The 23,603-nt window shown below is 41.9% G+C and overlaps 1 protein-coding gene across 4 annotated transcripts in view; it reads right to left on the bottom strand.

Annotated features, from left to right (window-relative positions):
• Window positions 1-2,636: 2,636 nt before the first annotated feature.
• Window positions 2,637-23,603, bottom strand: part of MRTFB (myocardin related transcription factor B) — a 154,197-nt gene continuing 133,230 nt past the window's right edge. For all 4 annotated transcript variants that reach the window (XM_042922457.1, XM_042922454.1, XM_042922456.1 and 1 more), the window contains 2 exons: window positions 5,876-5,936; window positions 2,637-3,411 (listed from right to left, as the gene is read on the bottom strand). In XM_042922457.1, the coding sequence (XP_042778391.1) occupies window positions 2,879-3,411; window positions 5,876-5,936 (594 nt within the window). In that variant the 3' untranslated portion in view covers window positions 2,637-2,878. The remainder of the gene's footprint in view (window positions 3,412-5,875; window positions 5,937-23,603) is intronic.

Here is a 23,603-nt window from a genome sequence, read left to right on the forward strand (position 1 = left end):
ATGGACAAGGTGCCCACGTACCCCTGGGCTTCCAAAGGCTGGAGACGCTTCGGTGTCACTTTCTGTTCGTCCGGCCGCCCAGTGACGTGACCAAGAAAGAACTGCGTACACTCGAAAGGCAAGCTTGGTTCTGTCGTGTTTCAGGAACATTTAGGGAAGGAAGCGTGGATGTGAGGAAACGCGTACGTCCCGGAGCCGGCCGTTTCCTTGGCCAATGGCAGTCTGCAAGACGACGCATGACGCACGACGCTACGCACGACGTCTGCGCTACAGGCGTTCACACCGAACGCCCACCGCCACCCTGCGCTGGGCTTCGACGGCCGTGAGACCCCTCTCGGACAGTAACAGTAGGCCTCTGGACTGCACAGCCTTCCCGTCGCGCTTTGCATCGCGTCCACAGACTCAGGTCAGGGGCCTCGTTTCCGTGTCCTCTTTGGTCTCGTCACACGCCGCCCACGCTCCGTGTCCTCCCTCTGACCTAGAACGTGGAGCGGGGACCCCGGGCGGCCGCCCCCACGGCACGGACGCCGGGCTCGCTGCCCCGGCCGGGCCCCGAAGGAATGGTGCGAGCGGGAGGCCGGCGGAGCCCCGAACGGGAGCCTCCTCGCCTTCCCTTCCGAGGAAGCCCTGCACGTGACGGCGAGAACGCACGTGTGAAGCGGGCACCTTCGCGGCGCGTGGCGGGCAGAGAGCAGGCTGGGGAGACGGCCTTCTCCGCGCCGCGGCTGTATTTCGGAGAGCGCCTCCCTGGGGCGTGTTTCAAACCCTGTTTGACGAGAGCGAAGCGGGCTGCTGAGGGCTGGGACACCCCGTGTGCGCGCGGCTCAGGGTGACGGAAGTGGGGGGGGGGGGAGGGGGGCGCGGCGGCGCCGCGGCACGAGGCGGCGCCACCGTCCCCTGCAGTCCCACGATGTCGGGTGCCAACCTCGTAAGCCTCGTTTCAATCTGAGTGAAGCCCCGGGCCTCGACCTCCCCTGAGAGGAGGAAGGGCCTGCCCGAGCGAACGGGCCCCTCCGTCCCCAGAGGGCGGCTGGCGCCCTCGCCCTTGCTCACGGGTACATCCTGCTTCGAAGTTTCTAGATTGCATGCGCCGGCCTACCAGTTCCTCGCCATCTCAACTCAGACCACACTGAGCGTAACCGCTTCTGCCTCGAACCACTCAGAAGTGCTTCCAACTTGGGAAGTGCCACCTCACAGAGGGCTGCAGTGTGCGGGGCGACCGGATACGGGAAAAACAAACTTTCCTTGCATGTAGTAGGATCTAGAAACCAAAATAAAAATCTGAAAGGAGGTCGGCTCTGCGGCAGAACGCAAAGCCGGCAGTGATTCCCCAGTTCTTTCCAGACAGTGGGTCAGGCTGGCTCTTCCCACGTCACTGTGGGGATATCACCACCTCACGACCCAGAGAGATCGACCTGACCCTCGGGTTCACACAAAGCGAGGCGTAGAGCCTGACAATGGTATGTAACAAACACCTTCACGCTTTTTGGTAGATTGCAGGGTTTTTCTTCAGTTATTTACATTTTATCGTATACTTAAATGACTAGCTTGACCTAATTTTGGAAGTCCTGTGACAGTTGGCATTTTAGAAAACTCTTCAGAAACTACTCAACAAACGTGACAACTTCTATGTAAAAAAAAACTACTAAAACCTCCAGTTTTTCAATCTTCGGCCTGATAATATAGCGAGAACTCGGGTGTGACATCCAGTTACAAGCCTATAAAATGACAGGGAAAAGCGACAGGAGAGGCGGCCAGAGCTGGGGGCTGGCGGCCAGCCTGGCGAGAGTCTGACTCCCAGCCGCTGCAGGAATGTCCCGGCTGACGACAGCCTTCTCCCCTGCCCTCTCTTTGCAACTCACCAGCTCAGGAGGACTGTTCACACTGGAGCCTCCTGGGTTCTTTGAGATGGGTCTGGTTACCTGAAATCAGTCAGCTTTTCTTTAAATACAGAAATACACATGGCTCAAGTACTCTAGAAATATTCGAGTTATTAAAACAAGTAGAACCGCTGGCTACCCAATCCCTTACCCCAGTGTAGGCTGTACATACCACATGTGAGAGTGTACATACAAGTGTCTAATATACACATGAAAATCAATCTAATCAACCCTGAGGGTTGCTAATAGAATTTTCAGTGTTCTCATTCGTTATATGTGGACTTTGTACAGTGGTTTATGACCGTATTTTTTTTTTTCTTTTTTACATTGTCTGGTGATGGTGAAAGATCATCCATTTGAATTGAAATTTGGGAATCTAAAGTAAGATTCCCCAAACCACAAAATAAACTACGACACACAAAAAATTATGTTGGTTTCTGAACGGAACCGAAAGTCTTCAGCTGGAAGCTGTCCCGGAACTGGCTGGCGCTCTCTCTCCACTGCCTGTGCTGCCTGACCAGGCTCAGGCCATTTCTAGGAAACACCACGTGCAGGGACCTCTCCCCTCCCTCAACTGGCATCCTCCTGTGAGTGGAGCCGTCTGCCTTCTATTTGGGGTCTTAAAGCGACCACAGAGGTTTAAATGTAGTTGACGGAGAACCCTCATGTAGTTATCCCGCACACGTCACTCTCTGTCATGTCTTTATCTAAAGGTACTCTGCATTCTTTACTGAAGTCTGGAAAAACGAATGAGTCTTCTTTGACCAGTGATTTTTTTCAGAAGGCCCCGTGCTATGTTAAATTGTAGAAATTCACCGCCGGATGCAATGACATGTTTTCACACTTGGTTTCCAGGCTGTGACCATCTAGCCACCCTTTCTATGACAACATATTTTAATTGCAACAACGCCGCTATGGATCTGTCTCTAAAAACTGCCCTCTTCAGAACGATCTTCATCTTCTTAGATGTCAGGAACTCGGACGAGAAATCTGTGATGTTAGTCCCATGGCAACGGCAGGTCTTGTGGATCTAGAAAGTCAGTGGAGAACATGCTGGGAGCGGTGGCGCTGAGGGGAGTGAGTCCCGACGTGTTGGGCATGGTAATGTCCAGCCACTCCATGTTGTCTAAGTTTGAGTCAGAGAGGTCAAGTGACAGACAGGGGGTACTTGCAGCAAACTGGGCTTCAGCAGTCTCCATGGGTGAGTGTGAATGGTCCAGCACACTTGAGTGACTCAGCAAGTCATTCTGGAGGTCCTCGATCAGAGAGAAGGGCTCTCTGTCTTCACTGCTGCTTTGCAGGGGAACAATTTCGTTGGCCGAAGGTAAAGTTCCATCCAAGAAAGCTTCTAGCTGGTTCTCTAAGCTGGCAGATAAACTGCTCAGGGGTTCTAAGGAGACGGGTGGTGCCATTTGGACTTGGGGCGGGGGCCGGGACACCACCGTGTTGACCGGCATTGTGGTGATGCTGGCTGTCACTGGTCTCATTTTGGAAATGGGAGAAGGCTCTTCTTTTATAGGGAGGGAAATCTCTGTGTAAAATAATTGAAGTGATTAGTAAGTAAGGACGTGATACTGTTTAAACATTTTTATGAATTAGGACAGTTCTTTTGCTATTTTGTGAGGACTTCTACACAGTCCGTCTTAGGGGTAGGAAGAGAATGCTATTGGTCAGAGTCCTTGATCGCCTGTAGGATGATGGCTCTTTTTAGCTGAATAAACATTTTCAGGTTATAACATTCTGATATGCTTTCTAGTCTTGTTACTTAAGAGCAGTAAGCATGACAAGCAGTGATATGGCACCAGGGAGGAGCTGATGGTTACGTTTATTTGATAATTTGATCTTTGGGTCCTGGTTCCCAGGTACTTCAGGCTCCAGACAGGGTTCATGTCTTGTCGGATACCATGGATCTGCCGTCACAGCAGCAACCACCCTTAAAGTGAACCTTAATGTCACAACTGTGTTCCCAGTTTGTGCAGCCATGAAGTACATTCTTAATATCCTGAAAGCTCTAACTATATTCTTTTTCCTACTATCATTATAGTTGAACTTTATACGTTCTGTATAAAGTTCGAAAGAGATGCAATGCCCACCATCTTTTATTTCTGAATTATAGCTAACACACGGCTCCTTTGACCCTCTTCTTTAAGATGGGTCACCTTATTTTTCTGCCTTTTTTGTCTTGTTTTCTGAATGTATACAAAATCTTGACGATCTGGCAAATGTCTTAATAAGCACTAAATATGTGTTATTCCTTGCTGGATCAAGTAGAAAATTAACACCATTTGCATTAGATTGCAGTGTTGCTATAGATACATTTACTTGAATAAAGTATCTTTTTTTACTTTCTTAGGGTATCTGATTGGTTTCGTTCCTATGCAGACACGCCAGGAAGGGTGGATTTAGTAACAGCTGTGACAGCTCAAAGGCCGGGATGCTTAATAAGGGAAAGAACCTACAGGCTGACTCCTGCTTGGGGACTGTCAACCATGTGTGCTGACTGTGCTTCTGTTCCCGGCGTGCAACTCTAGGAAGGTCTGTGGTTTCTCACTTCCTGTAGTCGTCCCTAGAATTGTTCTGAAAGCTGACAGCGCGATCTCAGTAACCAGGCTTAATCAACTATTTAAATCTCTGTTCTCATGATTACTGGCCGTGGTTTACAACAGGATAAAATAACATACTCACTGGATACTTTGCCATTTAAAAAAAAAAAAAAAAAAAAATCATGCCTTGTGGGAAATAACTCATTTGATGACTGTTACATCTTAATTTCCAAATTTAGGCTGTAAAAATTATTCTTTCTAATCATATAAAAAAAATCTTTATTTTCACCAGATCTGGCAAAAAAAACCCCAAACCATTAAAAATATCCTAAAATCAGGCCATGAAATGTCTATTTCTTTTACCTCCATGGTGTAGATATACCATGAGTTTAAATTACTTTGTGATGCCAGTATAGTTGTTAGGAAAAGAAAAAATCTATTTGCACAAGTAGAGCTATAGTCAAACATCAAGAATTTCCTGTGTCCTCAAAACCAAATACTTATGCTATTTAGGGATATAAGCTGCTATGAATGGGGAAATTTTGATCCTTGTTTAAAAAAGTGATTAAAACTCCTTTCATCAAGGTAATTTAAGAATATTTTATTCCCAAACAGTATTTGTTGAATTTTTAAAATACTGTTTTTAGATTTGTTTTGAAAGATAGGTTTGCGGAGGTTGAGATACCCTTGATTTCTTTTTTGTGTGGTTAATATCCCTTGTCTCTTTTAAAAAAAAATTTTTTTTAAGTTTATTTTGAGAGAGACAGACACAGCATGAGTGGGGGAGGGGGAGGGGGAGAGAGAGAGAGAGATGCCAAGCAGGCTCGGAGCTGTCAGCGCAGAGCCTGATGCAGGGCTCAAACTCACAAACTGTGAGATCACAACCTAAGCCGAAGCCAAGAGTTGGACGCTTAACCAACTGGGCCACCTAGATGGCCCCCCTTATCTCCTTTTAAGATGATACACTATAAAGTCTAAGATTTTCAATTATCTGTAGAAAGTGCTTCAAAATTGCCTTTGAATTCTAATAAAGTCACTACAGTCTGAGCTAGGTAACCCGTGGTTGTTACAGAATTCATGTGTGAAGTAAGTAGAGCACTTTTATCCCATCACAGTGACATACATAGGGAACATGTTTTAAAGTTTTTCAGTGTGGAATTTAAATTTGGCTCTCTTTTGCTATTTTTGAGATGGTCTGTTATTTTCAAAAGGCAGAGATCTATGGATAAAACTAACATTACGTTATTGTTTTAAGCTGAAACAATGGTTTTCCTCCATTTTATAAGTTGTTTTAGTGTCCTCATTTAACAGATTTAAAACAGTAAATATAGTTGGAGTTAGAAAAATATGTTTCTCGCTACTCAAAGATATGCCATGAGCTCTAAAGGAAAATATTCAAAACCTTGTCATAAAAGGTGACTCTGGCGGGTTCTGATGTGACTTGTAACCTACCTCCACTCTTGATAAGGATATCAAAGAGGTCGTCCATCTGCTGACTGTGTGCACTGGAAATCTACAACAAAGAATATAAATTAGCTTTCTTTCATGTGGACCCAGAAGCATTAACAGTTGGGAGCATTAAGGGACCCCTTTCCCCCACTCAGGCTTTCTCTCTCAAAAATATAGATTAAAAAAAAAGATAAACAGCTTCTGCACAGCTAAGGAAACAATCAACAAAACTAAAAGGCAATAGAATGGGAAAAGATATTTGCAAATGACATACTGGACAAAGGGTTATTATCAAAAATCTATAAAGAACTTACCAAACTCAACACCCGAAAAACAATCCAGTGAAGAAATGGGCAGAAGACATGAATAGACACTTTTCCAAAGAAGACGTCCACATGGCCAACAGACACATGAAAGGATGCTCAACATCACTCATCATCAGGAAAGTACAAATCAAAACCACACTGAGATGTCATTCCACACCAGTGAGAGTGGCTAACAGTAACAACTCAGGAAACAACGGATGTTGGCGAGGATGCGGAAAAAGGGGAACCCTCTCGCACTATTGGTGGAAATGCAAACTGGTGCTGCCACTCTGGAAAACAGTGTGGAAGTTCCTCAACAAATTAAAAATAGCATTACTCTGTGACCCAGCAATAGCACCACTAGGAATTTATCCAAAGGATACGGGAGTGCTGACTCACAGGGGCACATGTACCCCAATGTTGAAAGGTGTACTATCAACAATAGCTCAATTATGGAAAAAATGCAAATGTCCATCAGCTGACGAATGGATCAAGAAGATGTGGTATATATTTACAATGGAATACCGCTCAGCGTTCAAAAAGAATGAACTCCTGCCATTTGCAACAACGTGGATGGAACTTGAGGGGGTACTATGCTAAGTGAAATAAGTTAGAGAAAGAAAAATACCCTATGTTTTCACTCCTAGGTGGAATTTGAGAAACTTAACAGAAGACCATAGGGGAAGGGAAGGAAAAATAAGAAAAACAGACAGGGTGGCAAACCATAAGAGACTCTTAAATACAGAGAAGAAACTGAGGGTTGATGGGGTGGGGAGTTGGGGAAGGTGGGGAAAATGGATGATAGGCATTGAGGAGGGCACTTGTTGGGATAAGCACTGGGTGTTGTATGTAAGTGATGAATCATGGGAATCTACTCCTGAGGCCAACCTACACTGTAACATACACTGTTACCCTGTAAGTTAGCTAAAGTGATATTAAAAAAAAAAAAAAAAAAAGTATGCCTCTTCACACCAAGAAACAGACTCTTAACTATAGAAAACAAAACTGATAGTTACCAGAAGAGAGGTGGGTGGATGATGGATTAAATAGGTGATGGGGATGAAGGAGGGCACTTGTGATGAGCACAGGGTAATGTATGAAGTGCTGAATTACTATACTGTACACCTGAAACTATATTTCACTGTATGTTAACTGGAACTTATATATTTTTTTTAATGTTGATTTGTTTCTGACAGAGAGACAGGGAGACAGAGAGTCTGAAGCAGGCTCTGCAGTGACAGGATGTGGGGCTCAAACTCATGAACCGTGAGATCATGACCTGAGCAGAAGTCAGTGACTTAACCAACTGAGCCACCACCCAGGTGCCCCGCTAACTGGAATTTAAACAAAAACTAAGAAATTTTAGTTACTATCTTATTTTTATCAACCAAAAAAAAAAAAGTATGCCTCCCACTGATGTATACATTAGTTACGCATTGCTGTATTACACATTCTTCCAAGTTTACTAGCTTCAGATGCTATAGAGTTGTTATCTCTCATTTTCTGTGGGTCAGGAATTTAGGAATAGTTGAGGTGGGCAGTTCTGGTGGGGGGCACCTCCATGGGCGTGCAGTCAACATGCTGGCCAGGCTACAGCCATCTTCCAGCTTGGCTGGAGAGTCCTATTGTAAAGATGGCTCACTATATGACTAGCAGGTTGGTGCTGGTTGTTGACGGGCGGGGGGCGGGGGGGGGGGGGGGGGCTCAGTTTCCCATCGCACGGGCCTCTCCAGAATGCTGCAGGACTGTCCACATGACAGCTGGCTTTCCCCACAGTCAGCATCCAAGAGAGAGCAGGCAAGGCAGGAGGAGGATGCCTTTTATGAACTAGTATCAGAAGTCAAACACCATGGCTTCCGCCACTTGTATTAGAAGTGAGTCACTTATGGAGAAATGTCAAAAAAAAAAAAAAAAAAAACCCACAAAAATCTCTTGAAACCACTGCAGGGCGTTTGGTTAGGCTGGGTCTGTTTTTTAGTCACTCTGATAATTTCTGCATTTTAATTGTCTTGTTTACTCCATTTCTGTGTCTTGCATAATCAGTGATAGGATTAAGTGTGGGTTTACCATTTTGTTTTGATTTGCCCTGTTTTTCTTGGTGGTGTTGGTGTTCCTACTTTCTTGTGTTTTAAAAATACATATTCATTTATTTTTGGAATTCTAACTAAATTTTCCTATTTTGTAAAAGCTGTACTTTTATTTTTTTTTTTTAAAGCTGTACTTCTTTATTTGTATGGGCATGCAATATACAGCCTTCATGTTTTGTAGGTTACTTAATGTTGTAGCATCGTACACAAGATATAAAGCCCCGGTCAACATCTAGATCCACTTCCACCATCCGTTATTGATATTTTTAAGTGTTAAATCTATATATTTTATAAACTCCTATACAATGTTATTTTTTATAGTGCAGGTTTTCTGGTGATGAATTCTTAATTTTTATCTGAAAATATCTTTAGTTCACTTTTATTCTTAAAGAGTATTTCTATTTGATACAGAATTCTAGTTTGACAGTCCCTCTCTCCCTCCTGTTCCCCACTAAGAACTTTAAAGACATTTCTTGGGTATTTTCTTACTTCAGCAGTTTCTGATGAAAACTCGATCATAAAACAAATAGTTGTTACAGTTGTTACCCTGTGTGCATTGTACTGCTTTTTTTTTTGGCACTTTCAAGATTTGCTCTTTAACTCTGGCTTTCAGTAATTTGACTATGATATGATGAGGCCTTCTATTTACCCTGCTTGATGTTCAGTTAGCATCTGAAAGTTACAAACTTGTCTTTCATCATATTTGTGAAAAATTAGATTTCTTTTTTTAAAAAAAAATTTTATATATTTATTTTTGATAGAGAGAGTGTGAGCAGGGGAGGGGCAGAGACAGAGGAAGACACAGAATCTGAAGCAGGCTCCAGGCTCCGAGCTGTCAGCACAGAGCCTAACGCGGGGCTTGAACCCATGAACCATGAGATCATGACCTGAGTCGAAGTTGGATGCTCACTGGACTGAACCACCCAGGTGCCCCTATGTATTTATTTTGAGAGAGAGACTGGGGGAGAGACAGAGAGAGAGAATTGCAAACAGGCTCCACACTGTTAGTGCAGAGCCCAACTCAGGGCTCAAACTCAGGAACCTTGAGATCATGACCTGAACCAAAGACACTTAAGCGACTGAGCCACCCAGGTGCCCCTTGACTATTATTTCTTAGAATATTTGGCCTGCTTCATTTTCTTCTCGGAATCCTATAATACCCATCTCAGACTGTCTGATATTAAACAACAGGTATCTGAGGTTCTGTTCGCCTTAAAAATAAAATCTTTTCTCTCTTACTCACATTTGGATAAATTCTATTCATCTGTCTTCAAGTTCACTGTCTTTTTACCTGTCATCTCCATTCTGTTAAGGCCATCTCTAACTTTTTTCACTTTATTATTTTTTCAGTGTTTATTTTGTGAAAGGGAGATCATGTGCAGAAGCAGGGAGAGGGGCACAGAGAGAGGAGGAGAATCCCAAGCAGGCTCTGTGCTGTCAGCTCAATCCGACAAACTGAGATCATGACCTGAGCAAAAATCAAGAGTCGGACACTTAACTGAGACACTCAGGCACCTCTTTCATTCTAGATCATGTATTTTTTAGTTTTATTTATTTTTAAGATGTTTATTTTTGAGAGAGAGTGAGAGAAGGAGTGGGGAAGGGACAAAGAGAGAGATCCACCATGGGCTCTGTACTCACAGCAGAGAGCCTGATGCAGGGCTCAAACTCATAATCTGCTAGATGGTGAGCTGAGCTGAAGTCAGAAGATTAACTGACTGAGCTACCCAGGTGCCCCATATTTTTTAGTTTTATTATTTCCATTTCATTAAAAAAATCGTTTCTGTATTTTCTATTTTTTCATTCATTGCAAGTACATTTTCCTTTACATCACTGATAGTTATAATAGCTATTTTAACACCCTTATCTGCAAATTCTAATACTTGGATTAGCTGGAGTTGCTCTTAATTCACTGCCTTTTGCCCTTCAGAAAGGGTTGCATTTTCTTCCTCATTTCTATACTGCATGTGGTGAATGGCTATGAATATCACATAGTGGTGACTCTATTCTGTTACTTTTCTCAGATGAGTGGTTTCTTTTGTTTTAGCATGCAGTCAACTTGGCTGGACTTGGAACTTCTGCCCAAGAAACATTTGGAAGGTCAATCACAGCTCACATCTTATCTTCAGCTCCGTTCCCATGACGACCCAATGTCTATGTGGCTTAGGAGTCAGCTCGAGATACAGACAGAATTTGGGGATCTTCCCCACTTATTCCTTTCCTTTTAGGTTGCTCTCAACTCAGCCATCAGACTTCCCAGGGCATAAAGGCTATGGTTTTTCGACCGGTAACCTCACCACTTAGCTTGATCCCAGAGTGAAAGCAGCAAAAAGAGGGAATTCATGCCTTTTATCTCCCTTCCTCCGAGTCTGGACTCCTCACCAGAATATGCTGCATCGATTCACTCTTCAATGCCCTCATGTTAGTGCTCTTTGTATTAAGACCAGGCTTTACAGCTGTTATCTGTGGAAGACTTGCTTAGCCAATAGTGAAATTGGAAGGCTGAGTGAAGGTATTTTAAAAACCTCAGCATGCCTGGAGTTCGGTTCTTAACGGTGTATAAAGAACACCAGACAGTGATGTAGAGCTGAGCTCCCTTAGCCTGTAAACAATAACCAGAGACAAACATGGCAGGGATTCCGGTCAGCTGTCTTTGGTTAAAGGGAGGTGAGGTTCCTTCGCTGCTGTGGCATGCATCAAGTGAGCAGCACATATGAACCTACACATGAGAACCGGGTTTGGAAGGATGCGTCCTACCTATTAATTTTCTCACCAATTGCAGTTAAGCTCTTTGCCTTTCATTTCATCTCTGCTCTCCTGTGGAGAGAACAGGTGTCACTCCTTACGGACTAATGGGGAGGACAATCTAGTGTAGCACCGTGTGTTCCCATTCTTTTTGTAAATGTTTAAAACTATTTCTGAAATTTGGTTTTCCCCTCACAGATAAGGGCCCCTGCTGACCATGGAACTGAAGAAAACCTTTTCAACGACAGGGACTGTGTTCCTTTGGCACTAAGCAGTCAGAAGCACATGGTAATTGCACTTCCCGGGAGGCAGGCCACCCTGGGAGCATGCCGAACTGTATGCTGCGGCCTGGGACCAAGCAATTTCTGCAGCTGTCCGCTGAGGCGGCTGGGTAGGTCATGGTGACTGCTCACTGCCTGGTTGAGGGGACGGGCTTGTTCGGTGCTTGCTACACAAAGTGTGGATCCTCTGTGAGGCAGGGGTTCTTTCTCGAAACTTACCTTTTAGTTTAGAGGGGGAGGGAGACCAGGAAAAAGTTTAGGGGAAGGTATGACAAGGTTGTTGTTGGGCACCCACTGCGGGCCGGACGCCTTTACCAACGGGAACTCTCTTCCCATGGCTTGCAATAGGGAGCAATGAGGAAGGCTCGGCGGACAGGGGGATGCCTGGCGCACCGTGCCTAAGAGCACCTGGTTGGGCTGCGGATCAGCGCCCAGTGAAGTGAGGAGGACATCGGTTTCCTCCAGAGTGCTCTTGCTCAAAACACTAGCAAAATGGTTTGCCCAAGCTGGCCGACTGGAGCAGAGGGTTCTGGGGACGCGTGGAAGATGAAGCAGGGTAAGGTAGGGGCTGGGCAGTCCCGATGGCCAGCCAGGTGGAAGACCGTCAGCTGAATGCCCCTGACGAATGGCAGCTTTAGGAAAGAGGGCCCCATAGAGGACTTCTGGGAGGAGGGTGGAGTCCAGGACCCTCGGCTCACCTGATCCCACGGACAAAGCCAGATGACAGCCACATGGGTACAAGAGTGACATAGCAGACTTTGCATGGGTAATGGTAGAATACATGGAAAAGAGGGAGGGTGGGCAGAGACGCAGTAGGGAATCAAGTTCCTGGTGAGACAAACCACAAAGGAGAGGGATACCACAAGCACAGAGAAGGGAGGGGAGCAGACCCCACCCACATCAGGCACCCCAAACATCGGGGACCTGAACTGGGAAACGTTGAAAACCAATGGGCCTTAACTCTGGGTCCTTTAACAATCAGTGGGCTTAGCTCTGGGAGAGCGGGATGGCAATGGGAAACCGAGTCCCCACCCTTTGACCCAGCATAACGAACAACCCCACTGAGATGCAGCAGTTTGAAAAGCGCCTGGGGTATAAGGGAAGCAGATTAATTTTGTATTTACAAATCTCAGAACATGTGCTGGAGAGGCAGGGATCTTTGGCAGACTTCTGCAAGAGCCAAAGAGCTGGTGGGCACCATACTTCCCCCGACTGCCAAGTTTAGACACCCGACACTTGTAGGAACCAGTGCAAATACTCTCCACCTGCCTTGGTAACCCCACATACTGATTGTCATTCTCTCGGGGACTCACACCATCCAACCTGCCCTAGGCAGACGGGAAGATAACCGCACACACGAAGGCTTGGGGCAGACAGGTGCTCTTATTAGTGGGCAGGGCCGGCAGTCAAAGGCTCTCAGGGACAAAGCAGGGAGAGTGCCCTGCAGGCTGGTATAACCATAGCCCTGTCAACTTGGGCTGAAGGCAGGGATCTGGTCTGATCCAACTACAAGCCCAAGGCAGCCCCAGACTGGCCCTTTAACGGCACAAAGACAAAATCCTGCCACGGTAGGCAAAGTGGGTCACTGCAGCCAACTGGACTAAAGGCAAATGTGGCTCAGCCACAACAGTGGGGTGCATGCAACACACGTAAGAGACTCCCTGAAGCAACTACTTCTGGTGAGCGAGGCACATGGCACTACAGGGTACGACAGGACCTCTTCTTCATGAGGACCCTACTTTCAAAAGCAGGAGACATAGCTGATTTTCCTAGTACAAAGAAACAAACAGGTTTAGACAAAATAAAGAGACAGTGGACTGTATCCCAAAATATAAAAAAGAACCAGAGATTAAGAACTCAATAACTGAAATTGATTCCCTCTTGTGTATTTTTAATCACAGAGGAAGCAGAATAATGGATCAGTCACCTGGAAGACAGAGTAATGGAAAGCAACCAAGCTGAACAACAACAAAATAAAAAATGAGAATAGGTTAAGGGAATCAGCAACACAACAAACCATAACAATATTCAAATTATTGTGATCCCAGAAGGAGAAGAGAAAGGGGGATACAAAATTTATCGGAAAAATTAATAGCCAAAAACTTCTCTAATCTGGAAAAGGAAACAGACAACCAGATCTAGGAGGCATAGTGCGCCCTAAGAAGGTGACCCAAGAAGGTAAACACTGAGACACATTTCAAATAGCAAAAAGTAGTGGCAAAGAATTATAAAAGCAGCAAAGGAAAATGGTTACGTACAAAGGAAACCCCATATAGCTATTGGCTCATTGTCCAGCATAAACCTTGCAGGCCAGAAGGGAGTGGGATGATATATTCAAAGGGTGGAAAGGAAAAAAACCTCCAAGAATACTCTACCCAGCAAAGGGTATCATTCAGAATAGGAGATGAAGAGTTTGCCAAACAAAATTTAGAGGACTTCATCACCACCAAAACAGCCTTACAAGAAATGTTCAAGGGGATTCTTTGGAAAGAAAAGGCCAGGTTCAGGAATAAGAAAATTAGGAAAGGAAAAAATTTCACAGGTAAATGCAAACATAAGAAAAGTCATAGATTAGTCACTTATAAAAACCCAATTTGGAGGTTAAAGCACGAAAGCAGTGGAATCAATTATATCTACAAAAATCAGTCAAGGTAATTCACAAAATAAAAGGATGTAAAGTATGACAGCATATACATAAAACATGCAGAGGCAAAGAGTAAAAATTTAGTGCTTTTAGATTGGGTGCACACTTAACCATCAACTTAATATATGCCTATGCCATATGCAGAGGATGTTACATATCAACCTAATGGTAACCACAAATCAAAAACCGGTAATAGATACGCAAAAAGTAAAGTGAAAGGAATCCAAGCATATCATTCAAGAAAGACACCAAACCACAAGGGAAGACAGCAAAAGGGGAAAAGAACAGAGAAGAACTAGAAAACGAACCATAAAACAAAAAACAAAATGGCAATAAGCAGATATACCCATCAATAATTACTTGAATGTAAATGGATTAAATGTTCCAATCAAAACACATAGGGTGACAGAATGGATAAGAAAGTAACATCCATCTATATGCTGCCTACCAGAGACTGACTGTAGACTAAAGACACATACATTTTGAAAGTACAGGGATAGAAAAATAATTATTATGCAAATGGAAGCAAAAAGCAAGCTGACACAGCAATACTTACATCAGATAAAACAGACTTTAAAACAAAAGACCCTACAGAATGAAATGGGAACAGTCCAATAAGAGGATATAACAATTACATATAGTTACGTACCCATCATGGAAGAATCTAAATACATAAAGCATCTATTAATAGACATAAAGGAAGAAACTGACAGTAGTACCTAAGGGTAGGGGACTTTAACACCCCACTTACATCAATGGATAGATCATCCAGACAAAAAACATGGAAACAGTGGCTTTGAATAACACATTGGACCAGATGGACCTAACATATATTCAGACCATTTCATTCAAAACCCAAAAGAATACACATTCTTTTCAAGTACATATGGAACACTCTCCAGAACAGATCACATATTAGACAAAACAAGTCTCAATAAATTAAAAAAGACTGAAATCCTATCATGCATCTTTTCCAACCACAATGGTATAAAACTAAAAATTACAAGAAAAAAAATATTGAAAGAACAAAAATACATGGAAAGAACATGCTACTTAATGAATGGGTCAACCAACAAAACAAAGAAGAAATCAAAAAGGAAACAAAATATAAATGGAGACAAATGAAAATGAAAACATAATGGTCCAAAATCTCTGGGATGCAGCAAAAGCTGTTCTAAGAGGGAAGATCATAGCAATACAGGCCTACCTCAAGAAGTAGGAAAAATCTCAAAACAACCTAGTCTTAAACCTAAAGGAGCTAGAAAAAAAACAAAGCCCCAGGCCAGTATAAGGAAGGAAATAATAAACATTAGAGCAGAAATCAATGAAATAGACTAAACAAACAAAACAAACAACCCCCCCCCCCCAAAAGAACAGATGGAGCAATGAAGCCAGGAGCTGGTTCTTTGAAAAGACCAACAAAATTGATCAACTTTTAGCCAAACTCCTCAAAAAAGAAACAATAAGACTCAATAAAATCAGAAATGAAGGAGAAATAACCAACACCACAAAGACACAAAAGAATATAAGAAATACTATGAAAGATTATATGCCAACAAATTGGACAACCTAGAAGAAATGGATGAATTTCTAGAAACATACCATTTTCCCAAAGCGAATCAGAAAGAAATAGAAAATTGGAACAGACTGATTACTAGTAAAGAAATTGAATCAGTAATCTAAACACTCCCAACAAACAGAAGTCCAAGACCAGATGGCTTCACAAGTGAATTCTACCAAACATTTAAAGAAGAGTTAATATCTATTCTTCTCAAACTAATCCAAAATAGAAGAGGAAGGAAAGCTTCTAAATTCATTCTATAAGTCCAGCATTACCCTGATACCAAAGCCAGATAAAGACACTACAAAAAAAGAAAATAAAACTATAAATTAGTATGATGTCTGATAAACATAGATACAAAAATCCTCACCAAAATATTAGCAAACCTAATTCAACAATACATTAAAAAGATCATTCACCATGATCAAGTGGTTTTTATTCCTGAGATGCAAAGGTGGTTCAATACTTCTGAATCAATCAAGAATGATACATCACATTAACAAGATAAAGAATAAAAACCATATGATCTTCTCAATAGATGGAGGAAAAGCATTTGATGAAGTGTCACATCCATTTAGGATAAAACCTCTCAACAAAGTAAGTTTAGAGGGAACGTACATCAACATCATAATGGCCGTATATGGGAAAAACCCACAGGTAACCTCATACTTGATAGTGAGAAACAGCTTTTCCTCTAAGATCAGGAGCAAGTGAAGGATGTCCACTCTCACCGTGTTTATTCAACACAGTACTGGATGTGAATACACAGCAATCAGATAAGAAAAAGAAGTAAAAGGGTCCAAAGTGGCAAGGAAGAAGTAAAACTTCTACTATTTGCAGAGAGCATGATACTATATAAAGAAAATGATATATAAAGAACTGATAATGAATTCAGTGCAGTCACAAGACACAAAGTTAATATATAGAAATCTATTGCATTTCTATATATTAATAATGAAGTAACAGAAAAAGACATTAAGAAAACAATCCCATTTACAACTGTATCAAAAAGAATAGAATGCTCAGGAATAAACTTAACCAAGGAGGTGAAAGACCTGTGGTCTAGAAACTATGAAACACTGATGAAAGAAACTGAAAATGACATAAACAAATGGAAAGACATCCCATGCCCATGGACTGGAAGAACGAGTATTGTGAAAATGTTCACACTACCCAAAGCAATCTACATATTTCATGCATTCTCTATCAAAATACCAACATTTCCCACAGAACTAGAACAAACAATCCTACAAGCTGTATGGAACCACAAAAGACCCTAAATAGCCAAAGCAATCTGGAAGAGGAAGAACAAAGTTGGAGGTAGCACAATCCCAGTTTTCAAGATACAAAACTATAGTAATCAGAACAGTACTGTACTGGCAGAAAAACAGACACATAGATCAATGGAACAGAACAGTCCAGAAATAAACATGCCTTTATGGCCAATTAATCTATAACAAAGGAAGAGAGAATATACAAAGAAGAAAACATAGTCTCTTCAACAGACAGTGTTGGGAAAACTGGACAGCTACATGCAAAAGAGTGAAACTGGAGCACTTTTTTTACACCAGGCACAAAAAAACTCAAAATTGATTAGTGACTTAAATGTGAGACCTGAAACCATCAAAGTCCTATAAGAAAACTTAGGTAATAATTTCTTGGGATATCAGCCACAGAAACATTTTTGTATATATGTCTCCTCTGCCAAGAGAAACAAAAGCAAAATTAAGCTCTTGGTACTACACCAAGATAAAAAGCTTTTGCACAGTAAAGGAAACCATTAACAAAACAAAAAGGCAGCCTACTGAATGAGAGATGTTTGCAAATGATCTAATTGACAAGGGGTTAATATCCAAAATATATAAAGAACTATAATTCAACACCAAGAAAAACCCAATCCAGTTAAAAATGGGCAGAAGACATGAACAGACTTTTTCCAAAGAAAACATACAGACAGGACAGACACATACAAAGATGCTCAACATCCCTCATCATCAGGGAAATGCAAATCAAAACCACAATGAGCCACCACTTTACACCTGTGAGATGGCTGAAATCAAAAACACAAGACAACAAGTGTTGACGACGATGGGAAGAAAAAGCAACCCTTGTGCACTGTTGATGGGAATGCAAACTGGTACAGCAACTGTGGAAAACAGTATGGAAGTTCCTTAAAAAATTAAAAATAGAATTACCATATGATCCAGTAATCTCAGCACTGGGTATTTACCCAAAGAAAACAAAACACTAACTTGAAAAGAGATAGGCGCCCCTATGTTTACTGCAGTATTAATTACAACAGCCAAATGATGGAAGCAATCTAAGTGTCCAGTGATAGATGAATGGATAAAGAAGATGTAGTATATTATACACAATGGAATATTACTCAGCCACACACAAAAAAAGAATGAGACCTTGCCATTTACAACATGGATGGATTTGGCAGGCATAATGCTAAGTGAAGTAAGTCCGTCAGAGACAGACAAATACCAAATAATTTCAATCATATGTGGAATTTAAGAAATAAAACAAACAAAGGAAAAAGAGACAATAAAAACCAGCCTCTTGAACTACTGGGACCTCATGACGATAAAAAGCTTCTGCATGGCGAAAGAAACAATCAGCAAAACCAAAAGGCAAGCAATGGAATGTGAGAAGATATTTCTAAATGACATATCAGATAAAGAGTTAGTATCCAAAATCTATAAAGAACTTATCAAATTCAACACCAAAAAACAAAGAATCCAGTGAAGAAAGGGCAAAAGACACGAATAGACGCTTTTCCAAAGAAGACATCGAGATGGCCAACCTACACAAGAAAAAAATGTTCCACATCGCTCATCATCAAGGAAATACAAATCAAAACCACAATGAGATACCGCCTCACACCTGTCAGAAAGGCTAACACTAACAACTCAGGCAACAACAGATGTTGCCGTGGATGGAGAAAAAGGAACCCTCTTGCACTGCTGGTAGGAATGCAAACTGGTGCAGCCATTCAGGAAAACAGTATGGAGGTTCCTCAAAAAATTAAAAATCAAACTACCTTATGACCCAGCAATTGCACTATTACGTATTTATCTAAAGGATACAGGTGTGCTGTTTCGAAGGGGCACGTGCACCCCCATGTTTATAACAGCACTATCAAAAATAGCCCAAGTATGCAAAGAGCCCAAATGTCCATTGACGGATGAATGGATAAAGAAGATGTGGTATATATATACAATGGAGTATTACTGGGCAATCAAAAAGAAAGAAATCTTGCCATTTGCAACAACATGGATGCAACTAGAGGGTATTATGCTAAGCAAAATTAGTCATTCAGAGAAAGACAAACATCATATGACGTAACTCATATAGATGAACATAACAGAAGGGAAGTAAAAATAATGTAAAAACAGGGAGGGGAACAAAACATAATACTCCTAAATACAGAGAACAAACTGAGGGTTGCTGGAGGTGTTGGGGGGGATGGGCTAAATGAGCAAGGGACATTAAGGAGGACACTTGCTGGGATGAGCACTGGGTGTTAACATGTAGGGGATAAATCATTGGATTCTACTCGTGAAATCATTATTGCACCATATGCTAACTGGATGTAAATGTAACTTGGATGTAAATTAAAAAAAAAAACACAACAACTAGACTCGTAAATTGCACTATAAGCTAACTAACATGGATGTAAATTTTTAAAAAAAGCAACCAGAGAACCTGGTTTACTGGATCACTATATTGTACACCTATATGTTAATTATACTTGGCTTTAAAAAAATTAGAAGAGAAGAAAAGAGAAACGTGTATAAAATACATGCCCTGGCTACCATCACATCTATCCTTAACATGACCCACCCCCCAAGGAGAAGTTAAAAGACAAACCCTGAATTTGTGAGTAAGTAGGAATTGCAGGTTACACAGCTGCCGAAATTGTTTGGCAGTCTTCACAGTGAGTGGTATTTTGATTTAAAGTAGCATTTAAAGGAGAAGCATGGGAAATGGCAGAGTAGGTGGATCCTGAGCTCACTTCCCATGGACACATGAAGTGTGTAACTAAATATAGTGAAATTCCTTCTGAAAATGACCTGAAGACTAACAGAACCTCTCCCACAGCTAAAGATAAAAAGAAAGCCACATGGAGAAGGGAAGGAGGGGTGGGATGTGGTCAGAAACCAAATCCCAGGCACTGTGATCCCTATCACCCATAAGTGGGAGTGAGATCAAGCCCCACAGTGGGCACCCCCAACCTTGGGGATCTCCAATGGGGACATGAACCCCCATAATCTTTGGCTTTGAAAATCAGTGGGGCAGGAGCCAGAAGGCTATAGGGAACTGAGATTCTGCTTTTAAAGGGCCAGTGCATTATATCACTTAGTCTAAGACCCAGCACAGAAGTAGCAGTTTGGAAAGCGTCTGGGTTATATGCGAAGGAGATTTACTTTTTAGGGCATGTGCTGGAAGAGCATAGATCTGTGGGATATTTGTCTATGAATGTAAATACTGGTGGGAGCCAGCTCTGACACTGTCCATCAGTCTTGCTAACGATCCTTGCCCTGCCCCACCAAGTGGGCAGCTTGTTCTGTAGAAGGGTGGGGCCGGCCCTGCCCACCAGCGTACCCACAGAAGTCTTGGCCCAGTCACAACAGCCCACACAGACATCACCCTCGAGTGCATGGTTCTGGTGAGCATCACCTGATTGGATTGCGTCACTGGGCCATAAGGGACGCCTTCTACACAAAGCCACCACTTTTAAGACCAGGAGATGGAGCCAAGCTACCTAATACATAGAAACAAACACAGAGTCAGACAAAATGAGGAGACAGAGTAATATGTTCCAAATGAAAGAACAACATAAAACCTCAGAAAAAGGACTACATGAAACAGAGATAAGCAATCTACCTGATAAAGAATTCAAAGTAATGGTCATAAAAGATGTTCACTGGATCTGAGAGAAGAATGGATGAACTCAGAACTTCAACAAAGAGACAGAAAATATAAAAAAAAGAACCAGTCAAAGTTGAAGAACAAAATAACAGAACTGAAAAATACACAAGAGGGAATCAACAGCAGATGAGGACGCAGAAGAACAGGTGAGTTATCTGGAAGACAGTGCTGTGGAAATCATCCAAACTGAATAGCAAAAAGAAAGAAGAACAGACAAAAAAAAATGAGGTTAGGTTAAGAGACCTCTGGGTCAACAACTATACTGACATTTGCATTATAAGTTCCTTGAAGGAGAAGAGAGAAAAAAAAGGGCCAGAAAACTTTTTTGAAGAAATAATAGGTGAAAACTTCTCTAACCTGGAGAAGGAAACAGGTAGCCAGGTACAGGAAGGTGGAGAGTTCCAAACAAGATGAACCTAAGGAAGTCCACATAATAACTAAAATGTCAAAACTTAGGGGTGCCTGCATGGCTCAGTCGTTCAGTGTAGGACCTCAGCTCAGGTCATGATCTCATGGTTTGTGGGTTCAATCCCCGCATCAGGCTCTGTGCTGACAGCTCAGAGCCTGGAGCCCGTTTCAGATTCTGTCCCTCCCCTGCTCTCACTCTATCTCTCTCTCTCAAAAGTAAGTACACATTTAAAACATGTCAAAAATTAAAGATACAGAGAAAGGCAACTAACTACATATAAAGGAAACACCATGAAGCTATACGCTGATTTCTCAGGAGAAACCTTCACAGAAGGTAGCAGCGTAATATATACAAAGTGGTGAAAGGAAAAAAAAAATCTACAACGAAGAACACTCTACTCAGCATTCAGAATTGAGGGAAATTTATAAAGAGTTGCCCAGGCCAAAAAAAGTCAAAGGAGTGCATCACCACTGAACTGGCCTTACAAGAAATGTTAAAGGAACTTCCTGAAGCAGGAAAGAAAAGGCCTTAACTAGAAGTAAGAAAATTATGAAAGGAAGAAGTTTCACTGGTAAAACAGTTAAAGATAGTAGATCATTCACTTATAAAACTAGTATGAGGGTTGAAAGACAAAGCAGTAAAATCAACTGTATCTACAATAACTACTTAAGGGATTCACAAAATTAAAAAAATGTAAACTATGACATTATATACATAAAAGGGGGGATAAAAATGTAGTACTTTCAGAATGTGTTGGCCTTAAGCAAACTGCCAACTTAGAATACTATATACCTAGGATGTTATTTATGAACCTCAAGATAACCACAAATCAAAAAACCTGTAAAAGACACACAACAAATAAAGAGAAAGGAATCCAAGCACACTATCAAAGAAAGTCATCTAATCACAAAGAAAGCAAGAGAAGAGCTATGAGAGGAACTCTGAAAACAACCAGAAAACAAAAAACACCAATAAGTACATACCTTTCATTTTAAATATAAACAGACTAAATGGTCCAGTCAAAAGACACAGGGTTACCTAATGGATACAAAAAACCCCAAGAGCTATCTATGTGCTGCCTATAAGAGACTCACTTCAGACCTAAAGACATATACAGACTTAAAGTGAAGGGATAGGAGAAGATACTGTATACAAATGGGAGCAAAAAAGCCAAGGTAGCAAATATTTAAAAATTTACAACAGACAAAAACAGACTTTAAAGTAAAGGCTGTAATGAGACAAAGAAGGGCACCGCATAACGTTAAAGGGATCAATCCAAAAAGAGGACAGAACAACTGCAAATACCCATGCACCCAACACAAGAGCCCCTATATTTTGCAGATACAGAAAATATTAATGGACTAAAGGGGGAAAATTGTCAGTAATACAATAATAGTAGGGAACTTTAACACCTCACTAACATCAATGAATAGATCATCCAGGCAGAAAATCAGTAAGGAAATCGTGGCTCTGAATGATGCATCAGACCAGAAGACTTAATAGATATATACAGAACATTCCATCCCTCCACCCCCAAATAGCAGAATACACATTTTTCCAAAGAAGACATCCAGATGGCCAACATAGAAAAGAGTCATCAGGGAAATGCAAATCAAAACCATGAGATAACAACTTACACCAGTTCAGGATGGCCACTCTCAAAAAGACAAGAAGTAACAAGTGTTGGTAAGAATGTGGAGAAAAGGGGACCCTCTTTCACTACTGGTGGGAATGCAAACTGGTGCAGCCACTGTGAAAAACAGTATGGAGATTCCTCAAAAAATTAAAAAATAGAACTACCCTATGATGCAGCAATTCCACTTCTGGGTATTTTTCCAAAGAAAGCAAAAACCATTAATTTGAAAAGATATCTGTACCCTTATGTTTATTGCAGCATGACTTACACTAGCCAAATATGGAAGCAACCTAAGTGTCCACGGATAGATGACTGGGTAAAGAAGATGTGACACACACACACAAACACAGGATTATTACTCAGGTATAAAAAAAGAGTATTTTTCCAGGGCGCCTGGGTGGCTCAGTCTGTTAAGTGTCCAACTTTGGCTCAGGCCATGATCTCATAGCTTGTGAGTTCAAGCCCCACATCGGGCTCTGTGCTGACAGCTCAGAGCCGGGAACCTGCTTCCAATTCTGTCTCTCTCTCTCTCTCTCTCTTGGCCTCTCCCCTGCTCATGCTCAGTCTCTCTCTGTCTCTCAAAAATAAAACATTAAAAACAAACTACAGAAAGTATTTTTCCTATTTGTGACAGTAGGGATGGACTACGAGGGGTTTATGTGAAGTGAAAGAAGTTGGACAGAGAAAAGCAGATACCAAATGATTTCACTTCTCTGTGGAATCTAAAGGGCAGAATAAATGAACAAACAAAACAGAAACCGACTCATCCGACTCATAAATCCAAACACACTGGTGGCTGCCAGAGGGGAGATGGGGCGGGGGATGGGTACAGTAAGTGGAGGTTATTAACAGTACAAATCTCCAGGTACAGAACAAGTCACAGGGATGTACAGTATAGCACAGGGGACACAGTCCGTGATCTCGTAATAACACTGTATGGTGACAGATGGTAACTGCACTTACCTGGGGAACATTTCATAACATATAGAAGTGCCAAATGACTGTCGAACACCTGAAGCCACTATAATATTGTATGTCAAGTATACTTCAATTAAAAAAAAATAGCATTTCGAATGCAAATGAGGTTCTTGGCTCTGAAATTTGTGTTCGTACAGCGGCAAGCAC

The sequence above is a fragment of the Panthera leo genome, chromosome E3 (genome assembly GCF_018350215.1).
Source record: "Panthera leo isolate Ple1 chromosome E3, P.leo_Ple1_pat1.1, whole genome shotgun sequence".
Lineage (NCBI taxonomy): Eukaryota > Metazoa > Chordata > Mammalia > Carnivora > Felidae > Panthera > Panthera leo.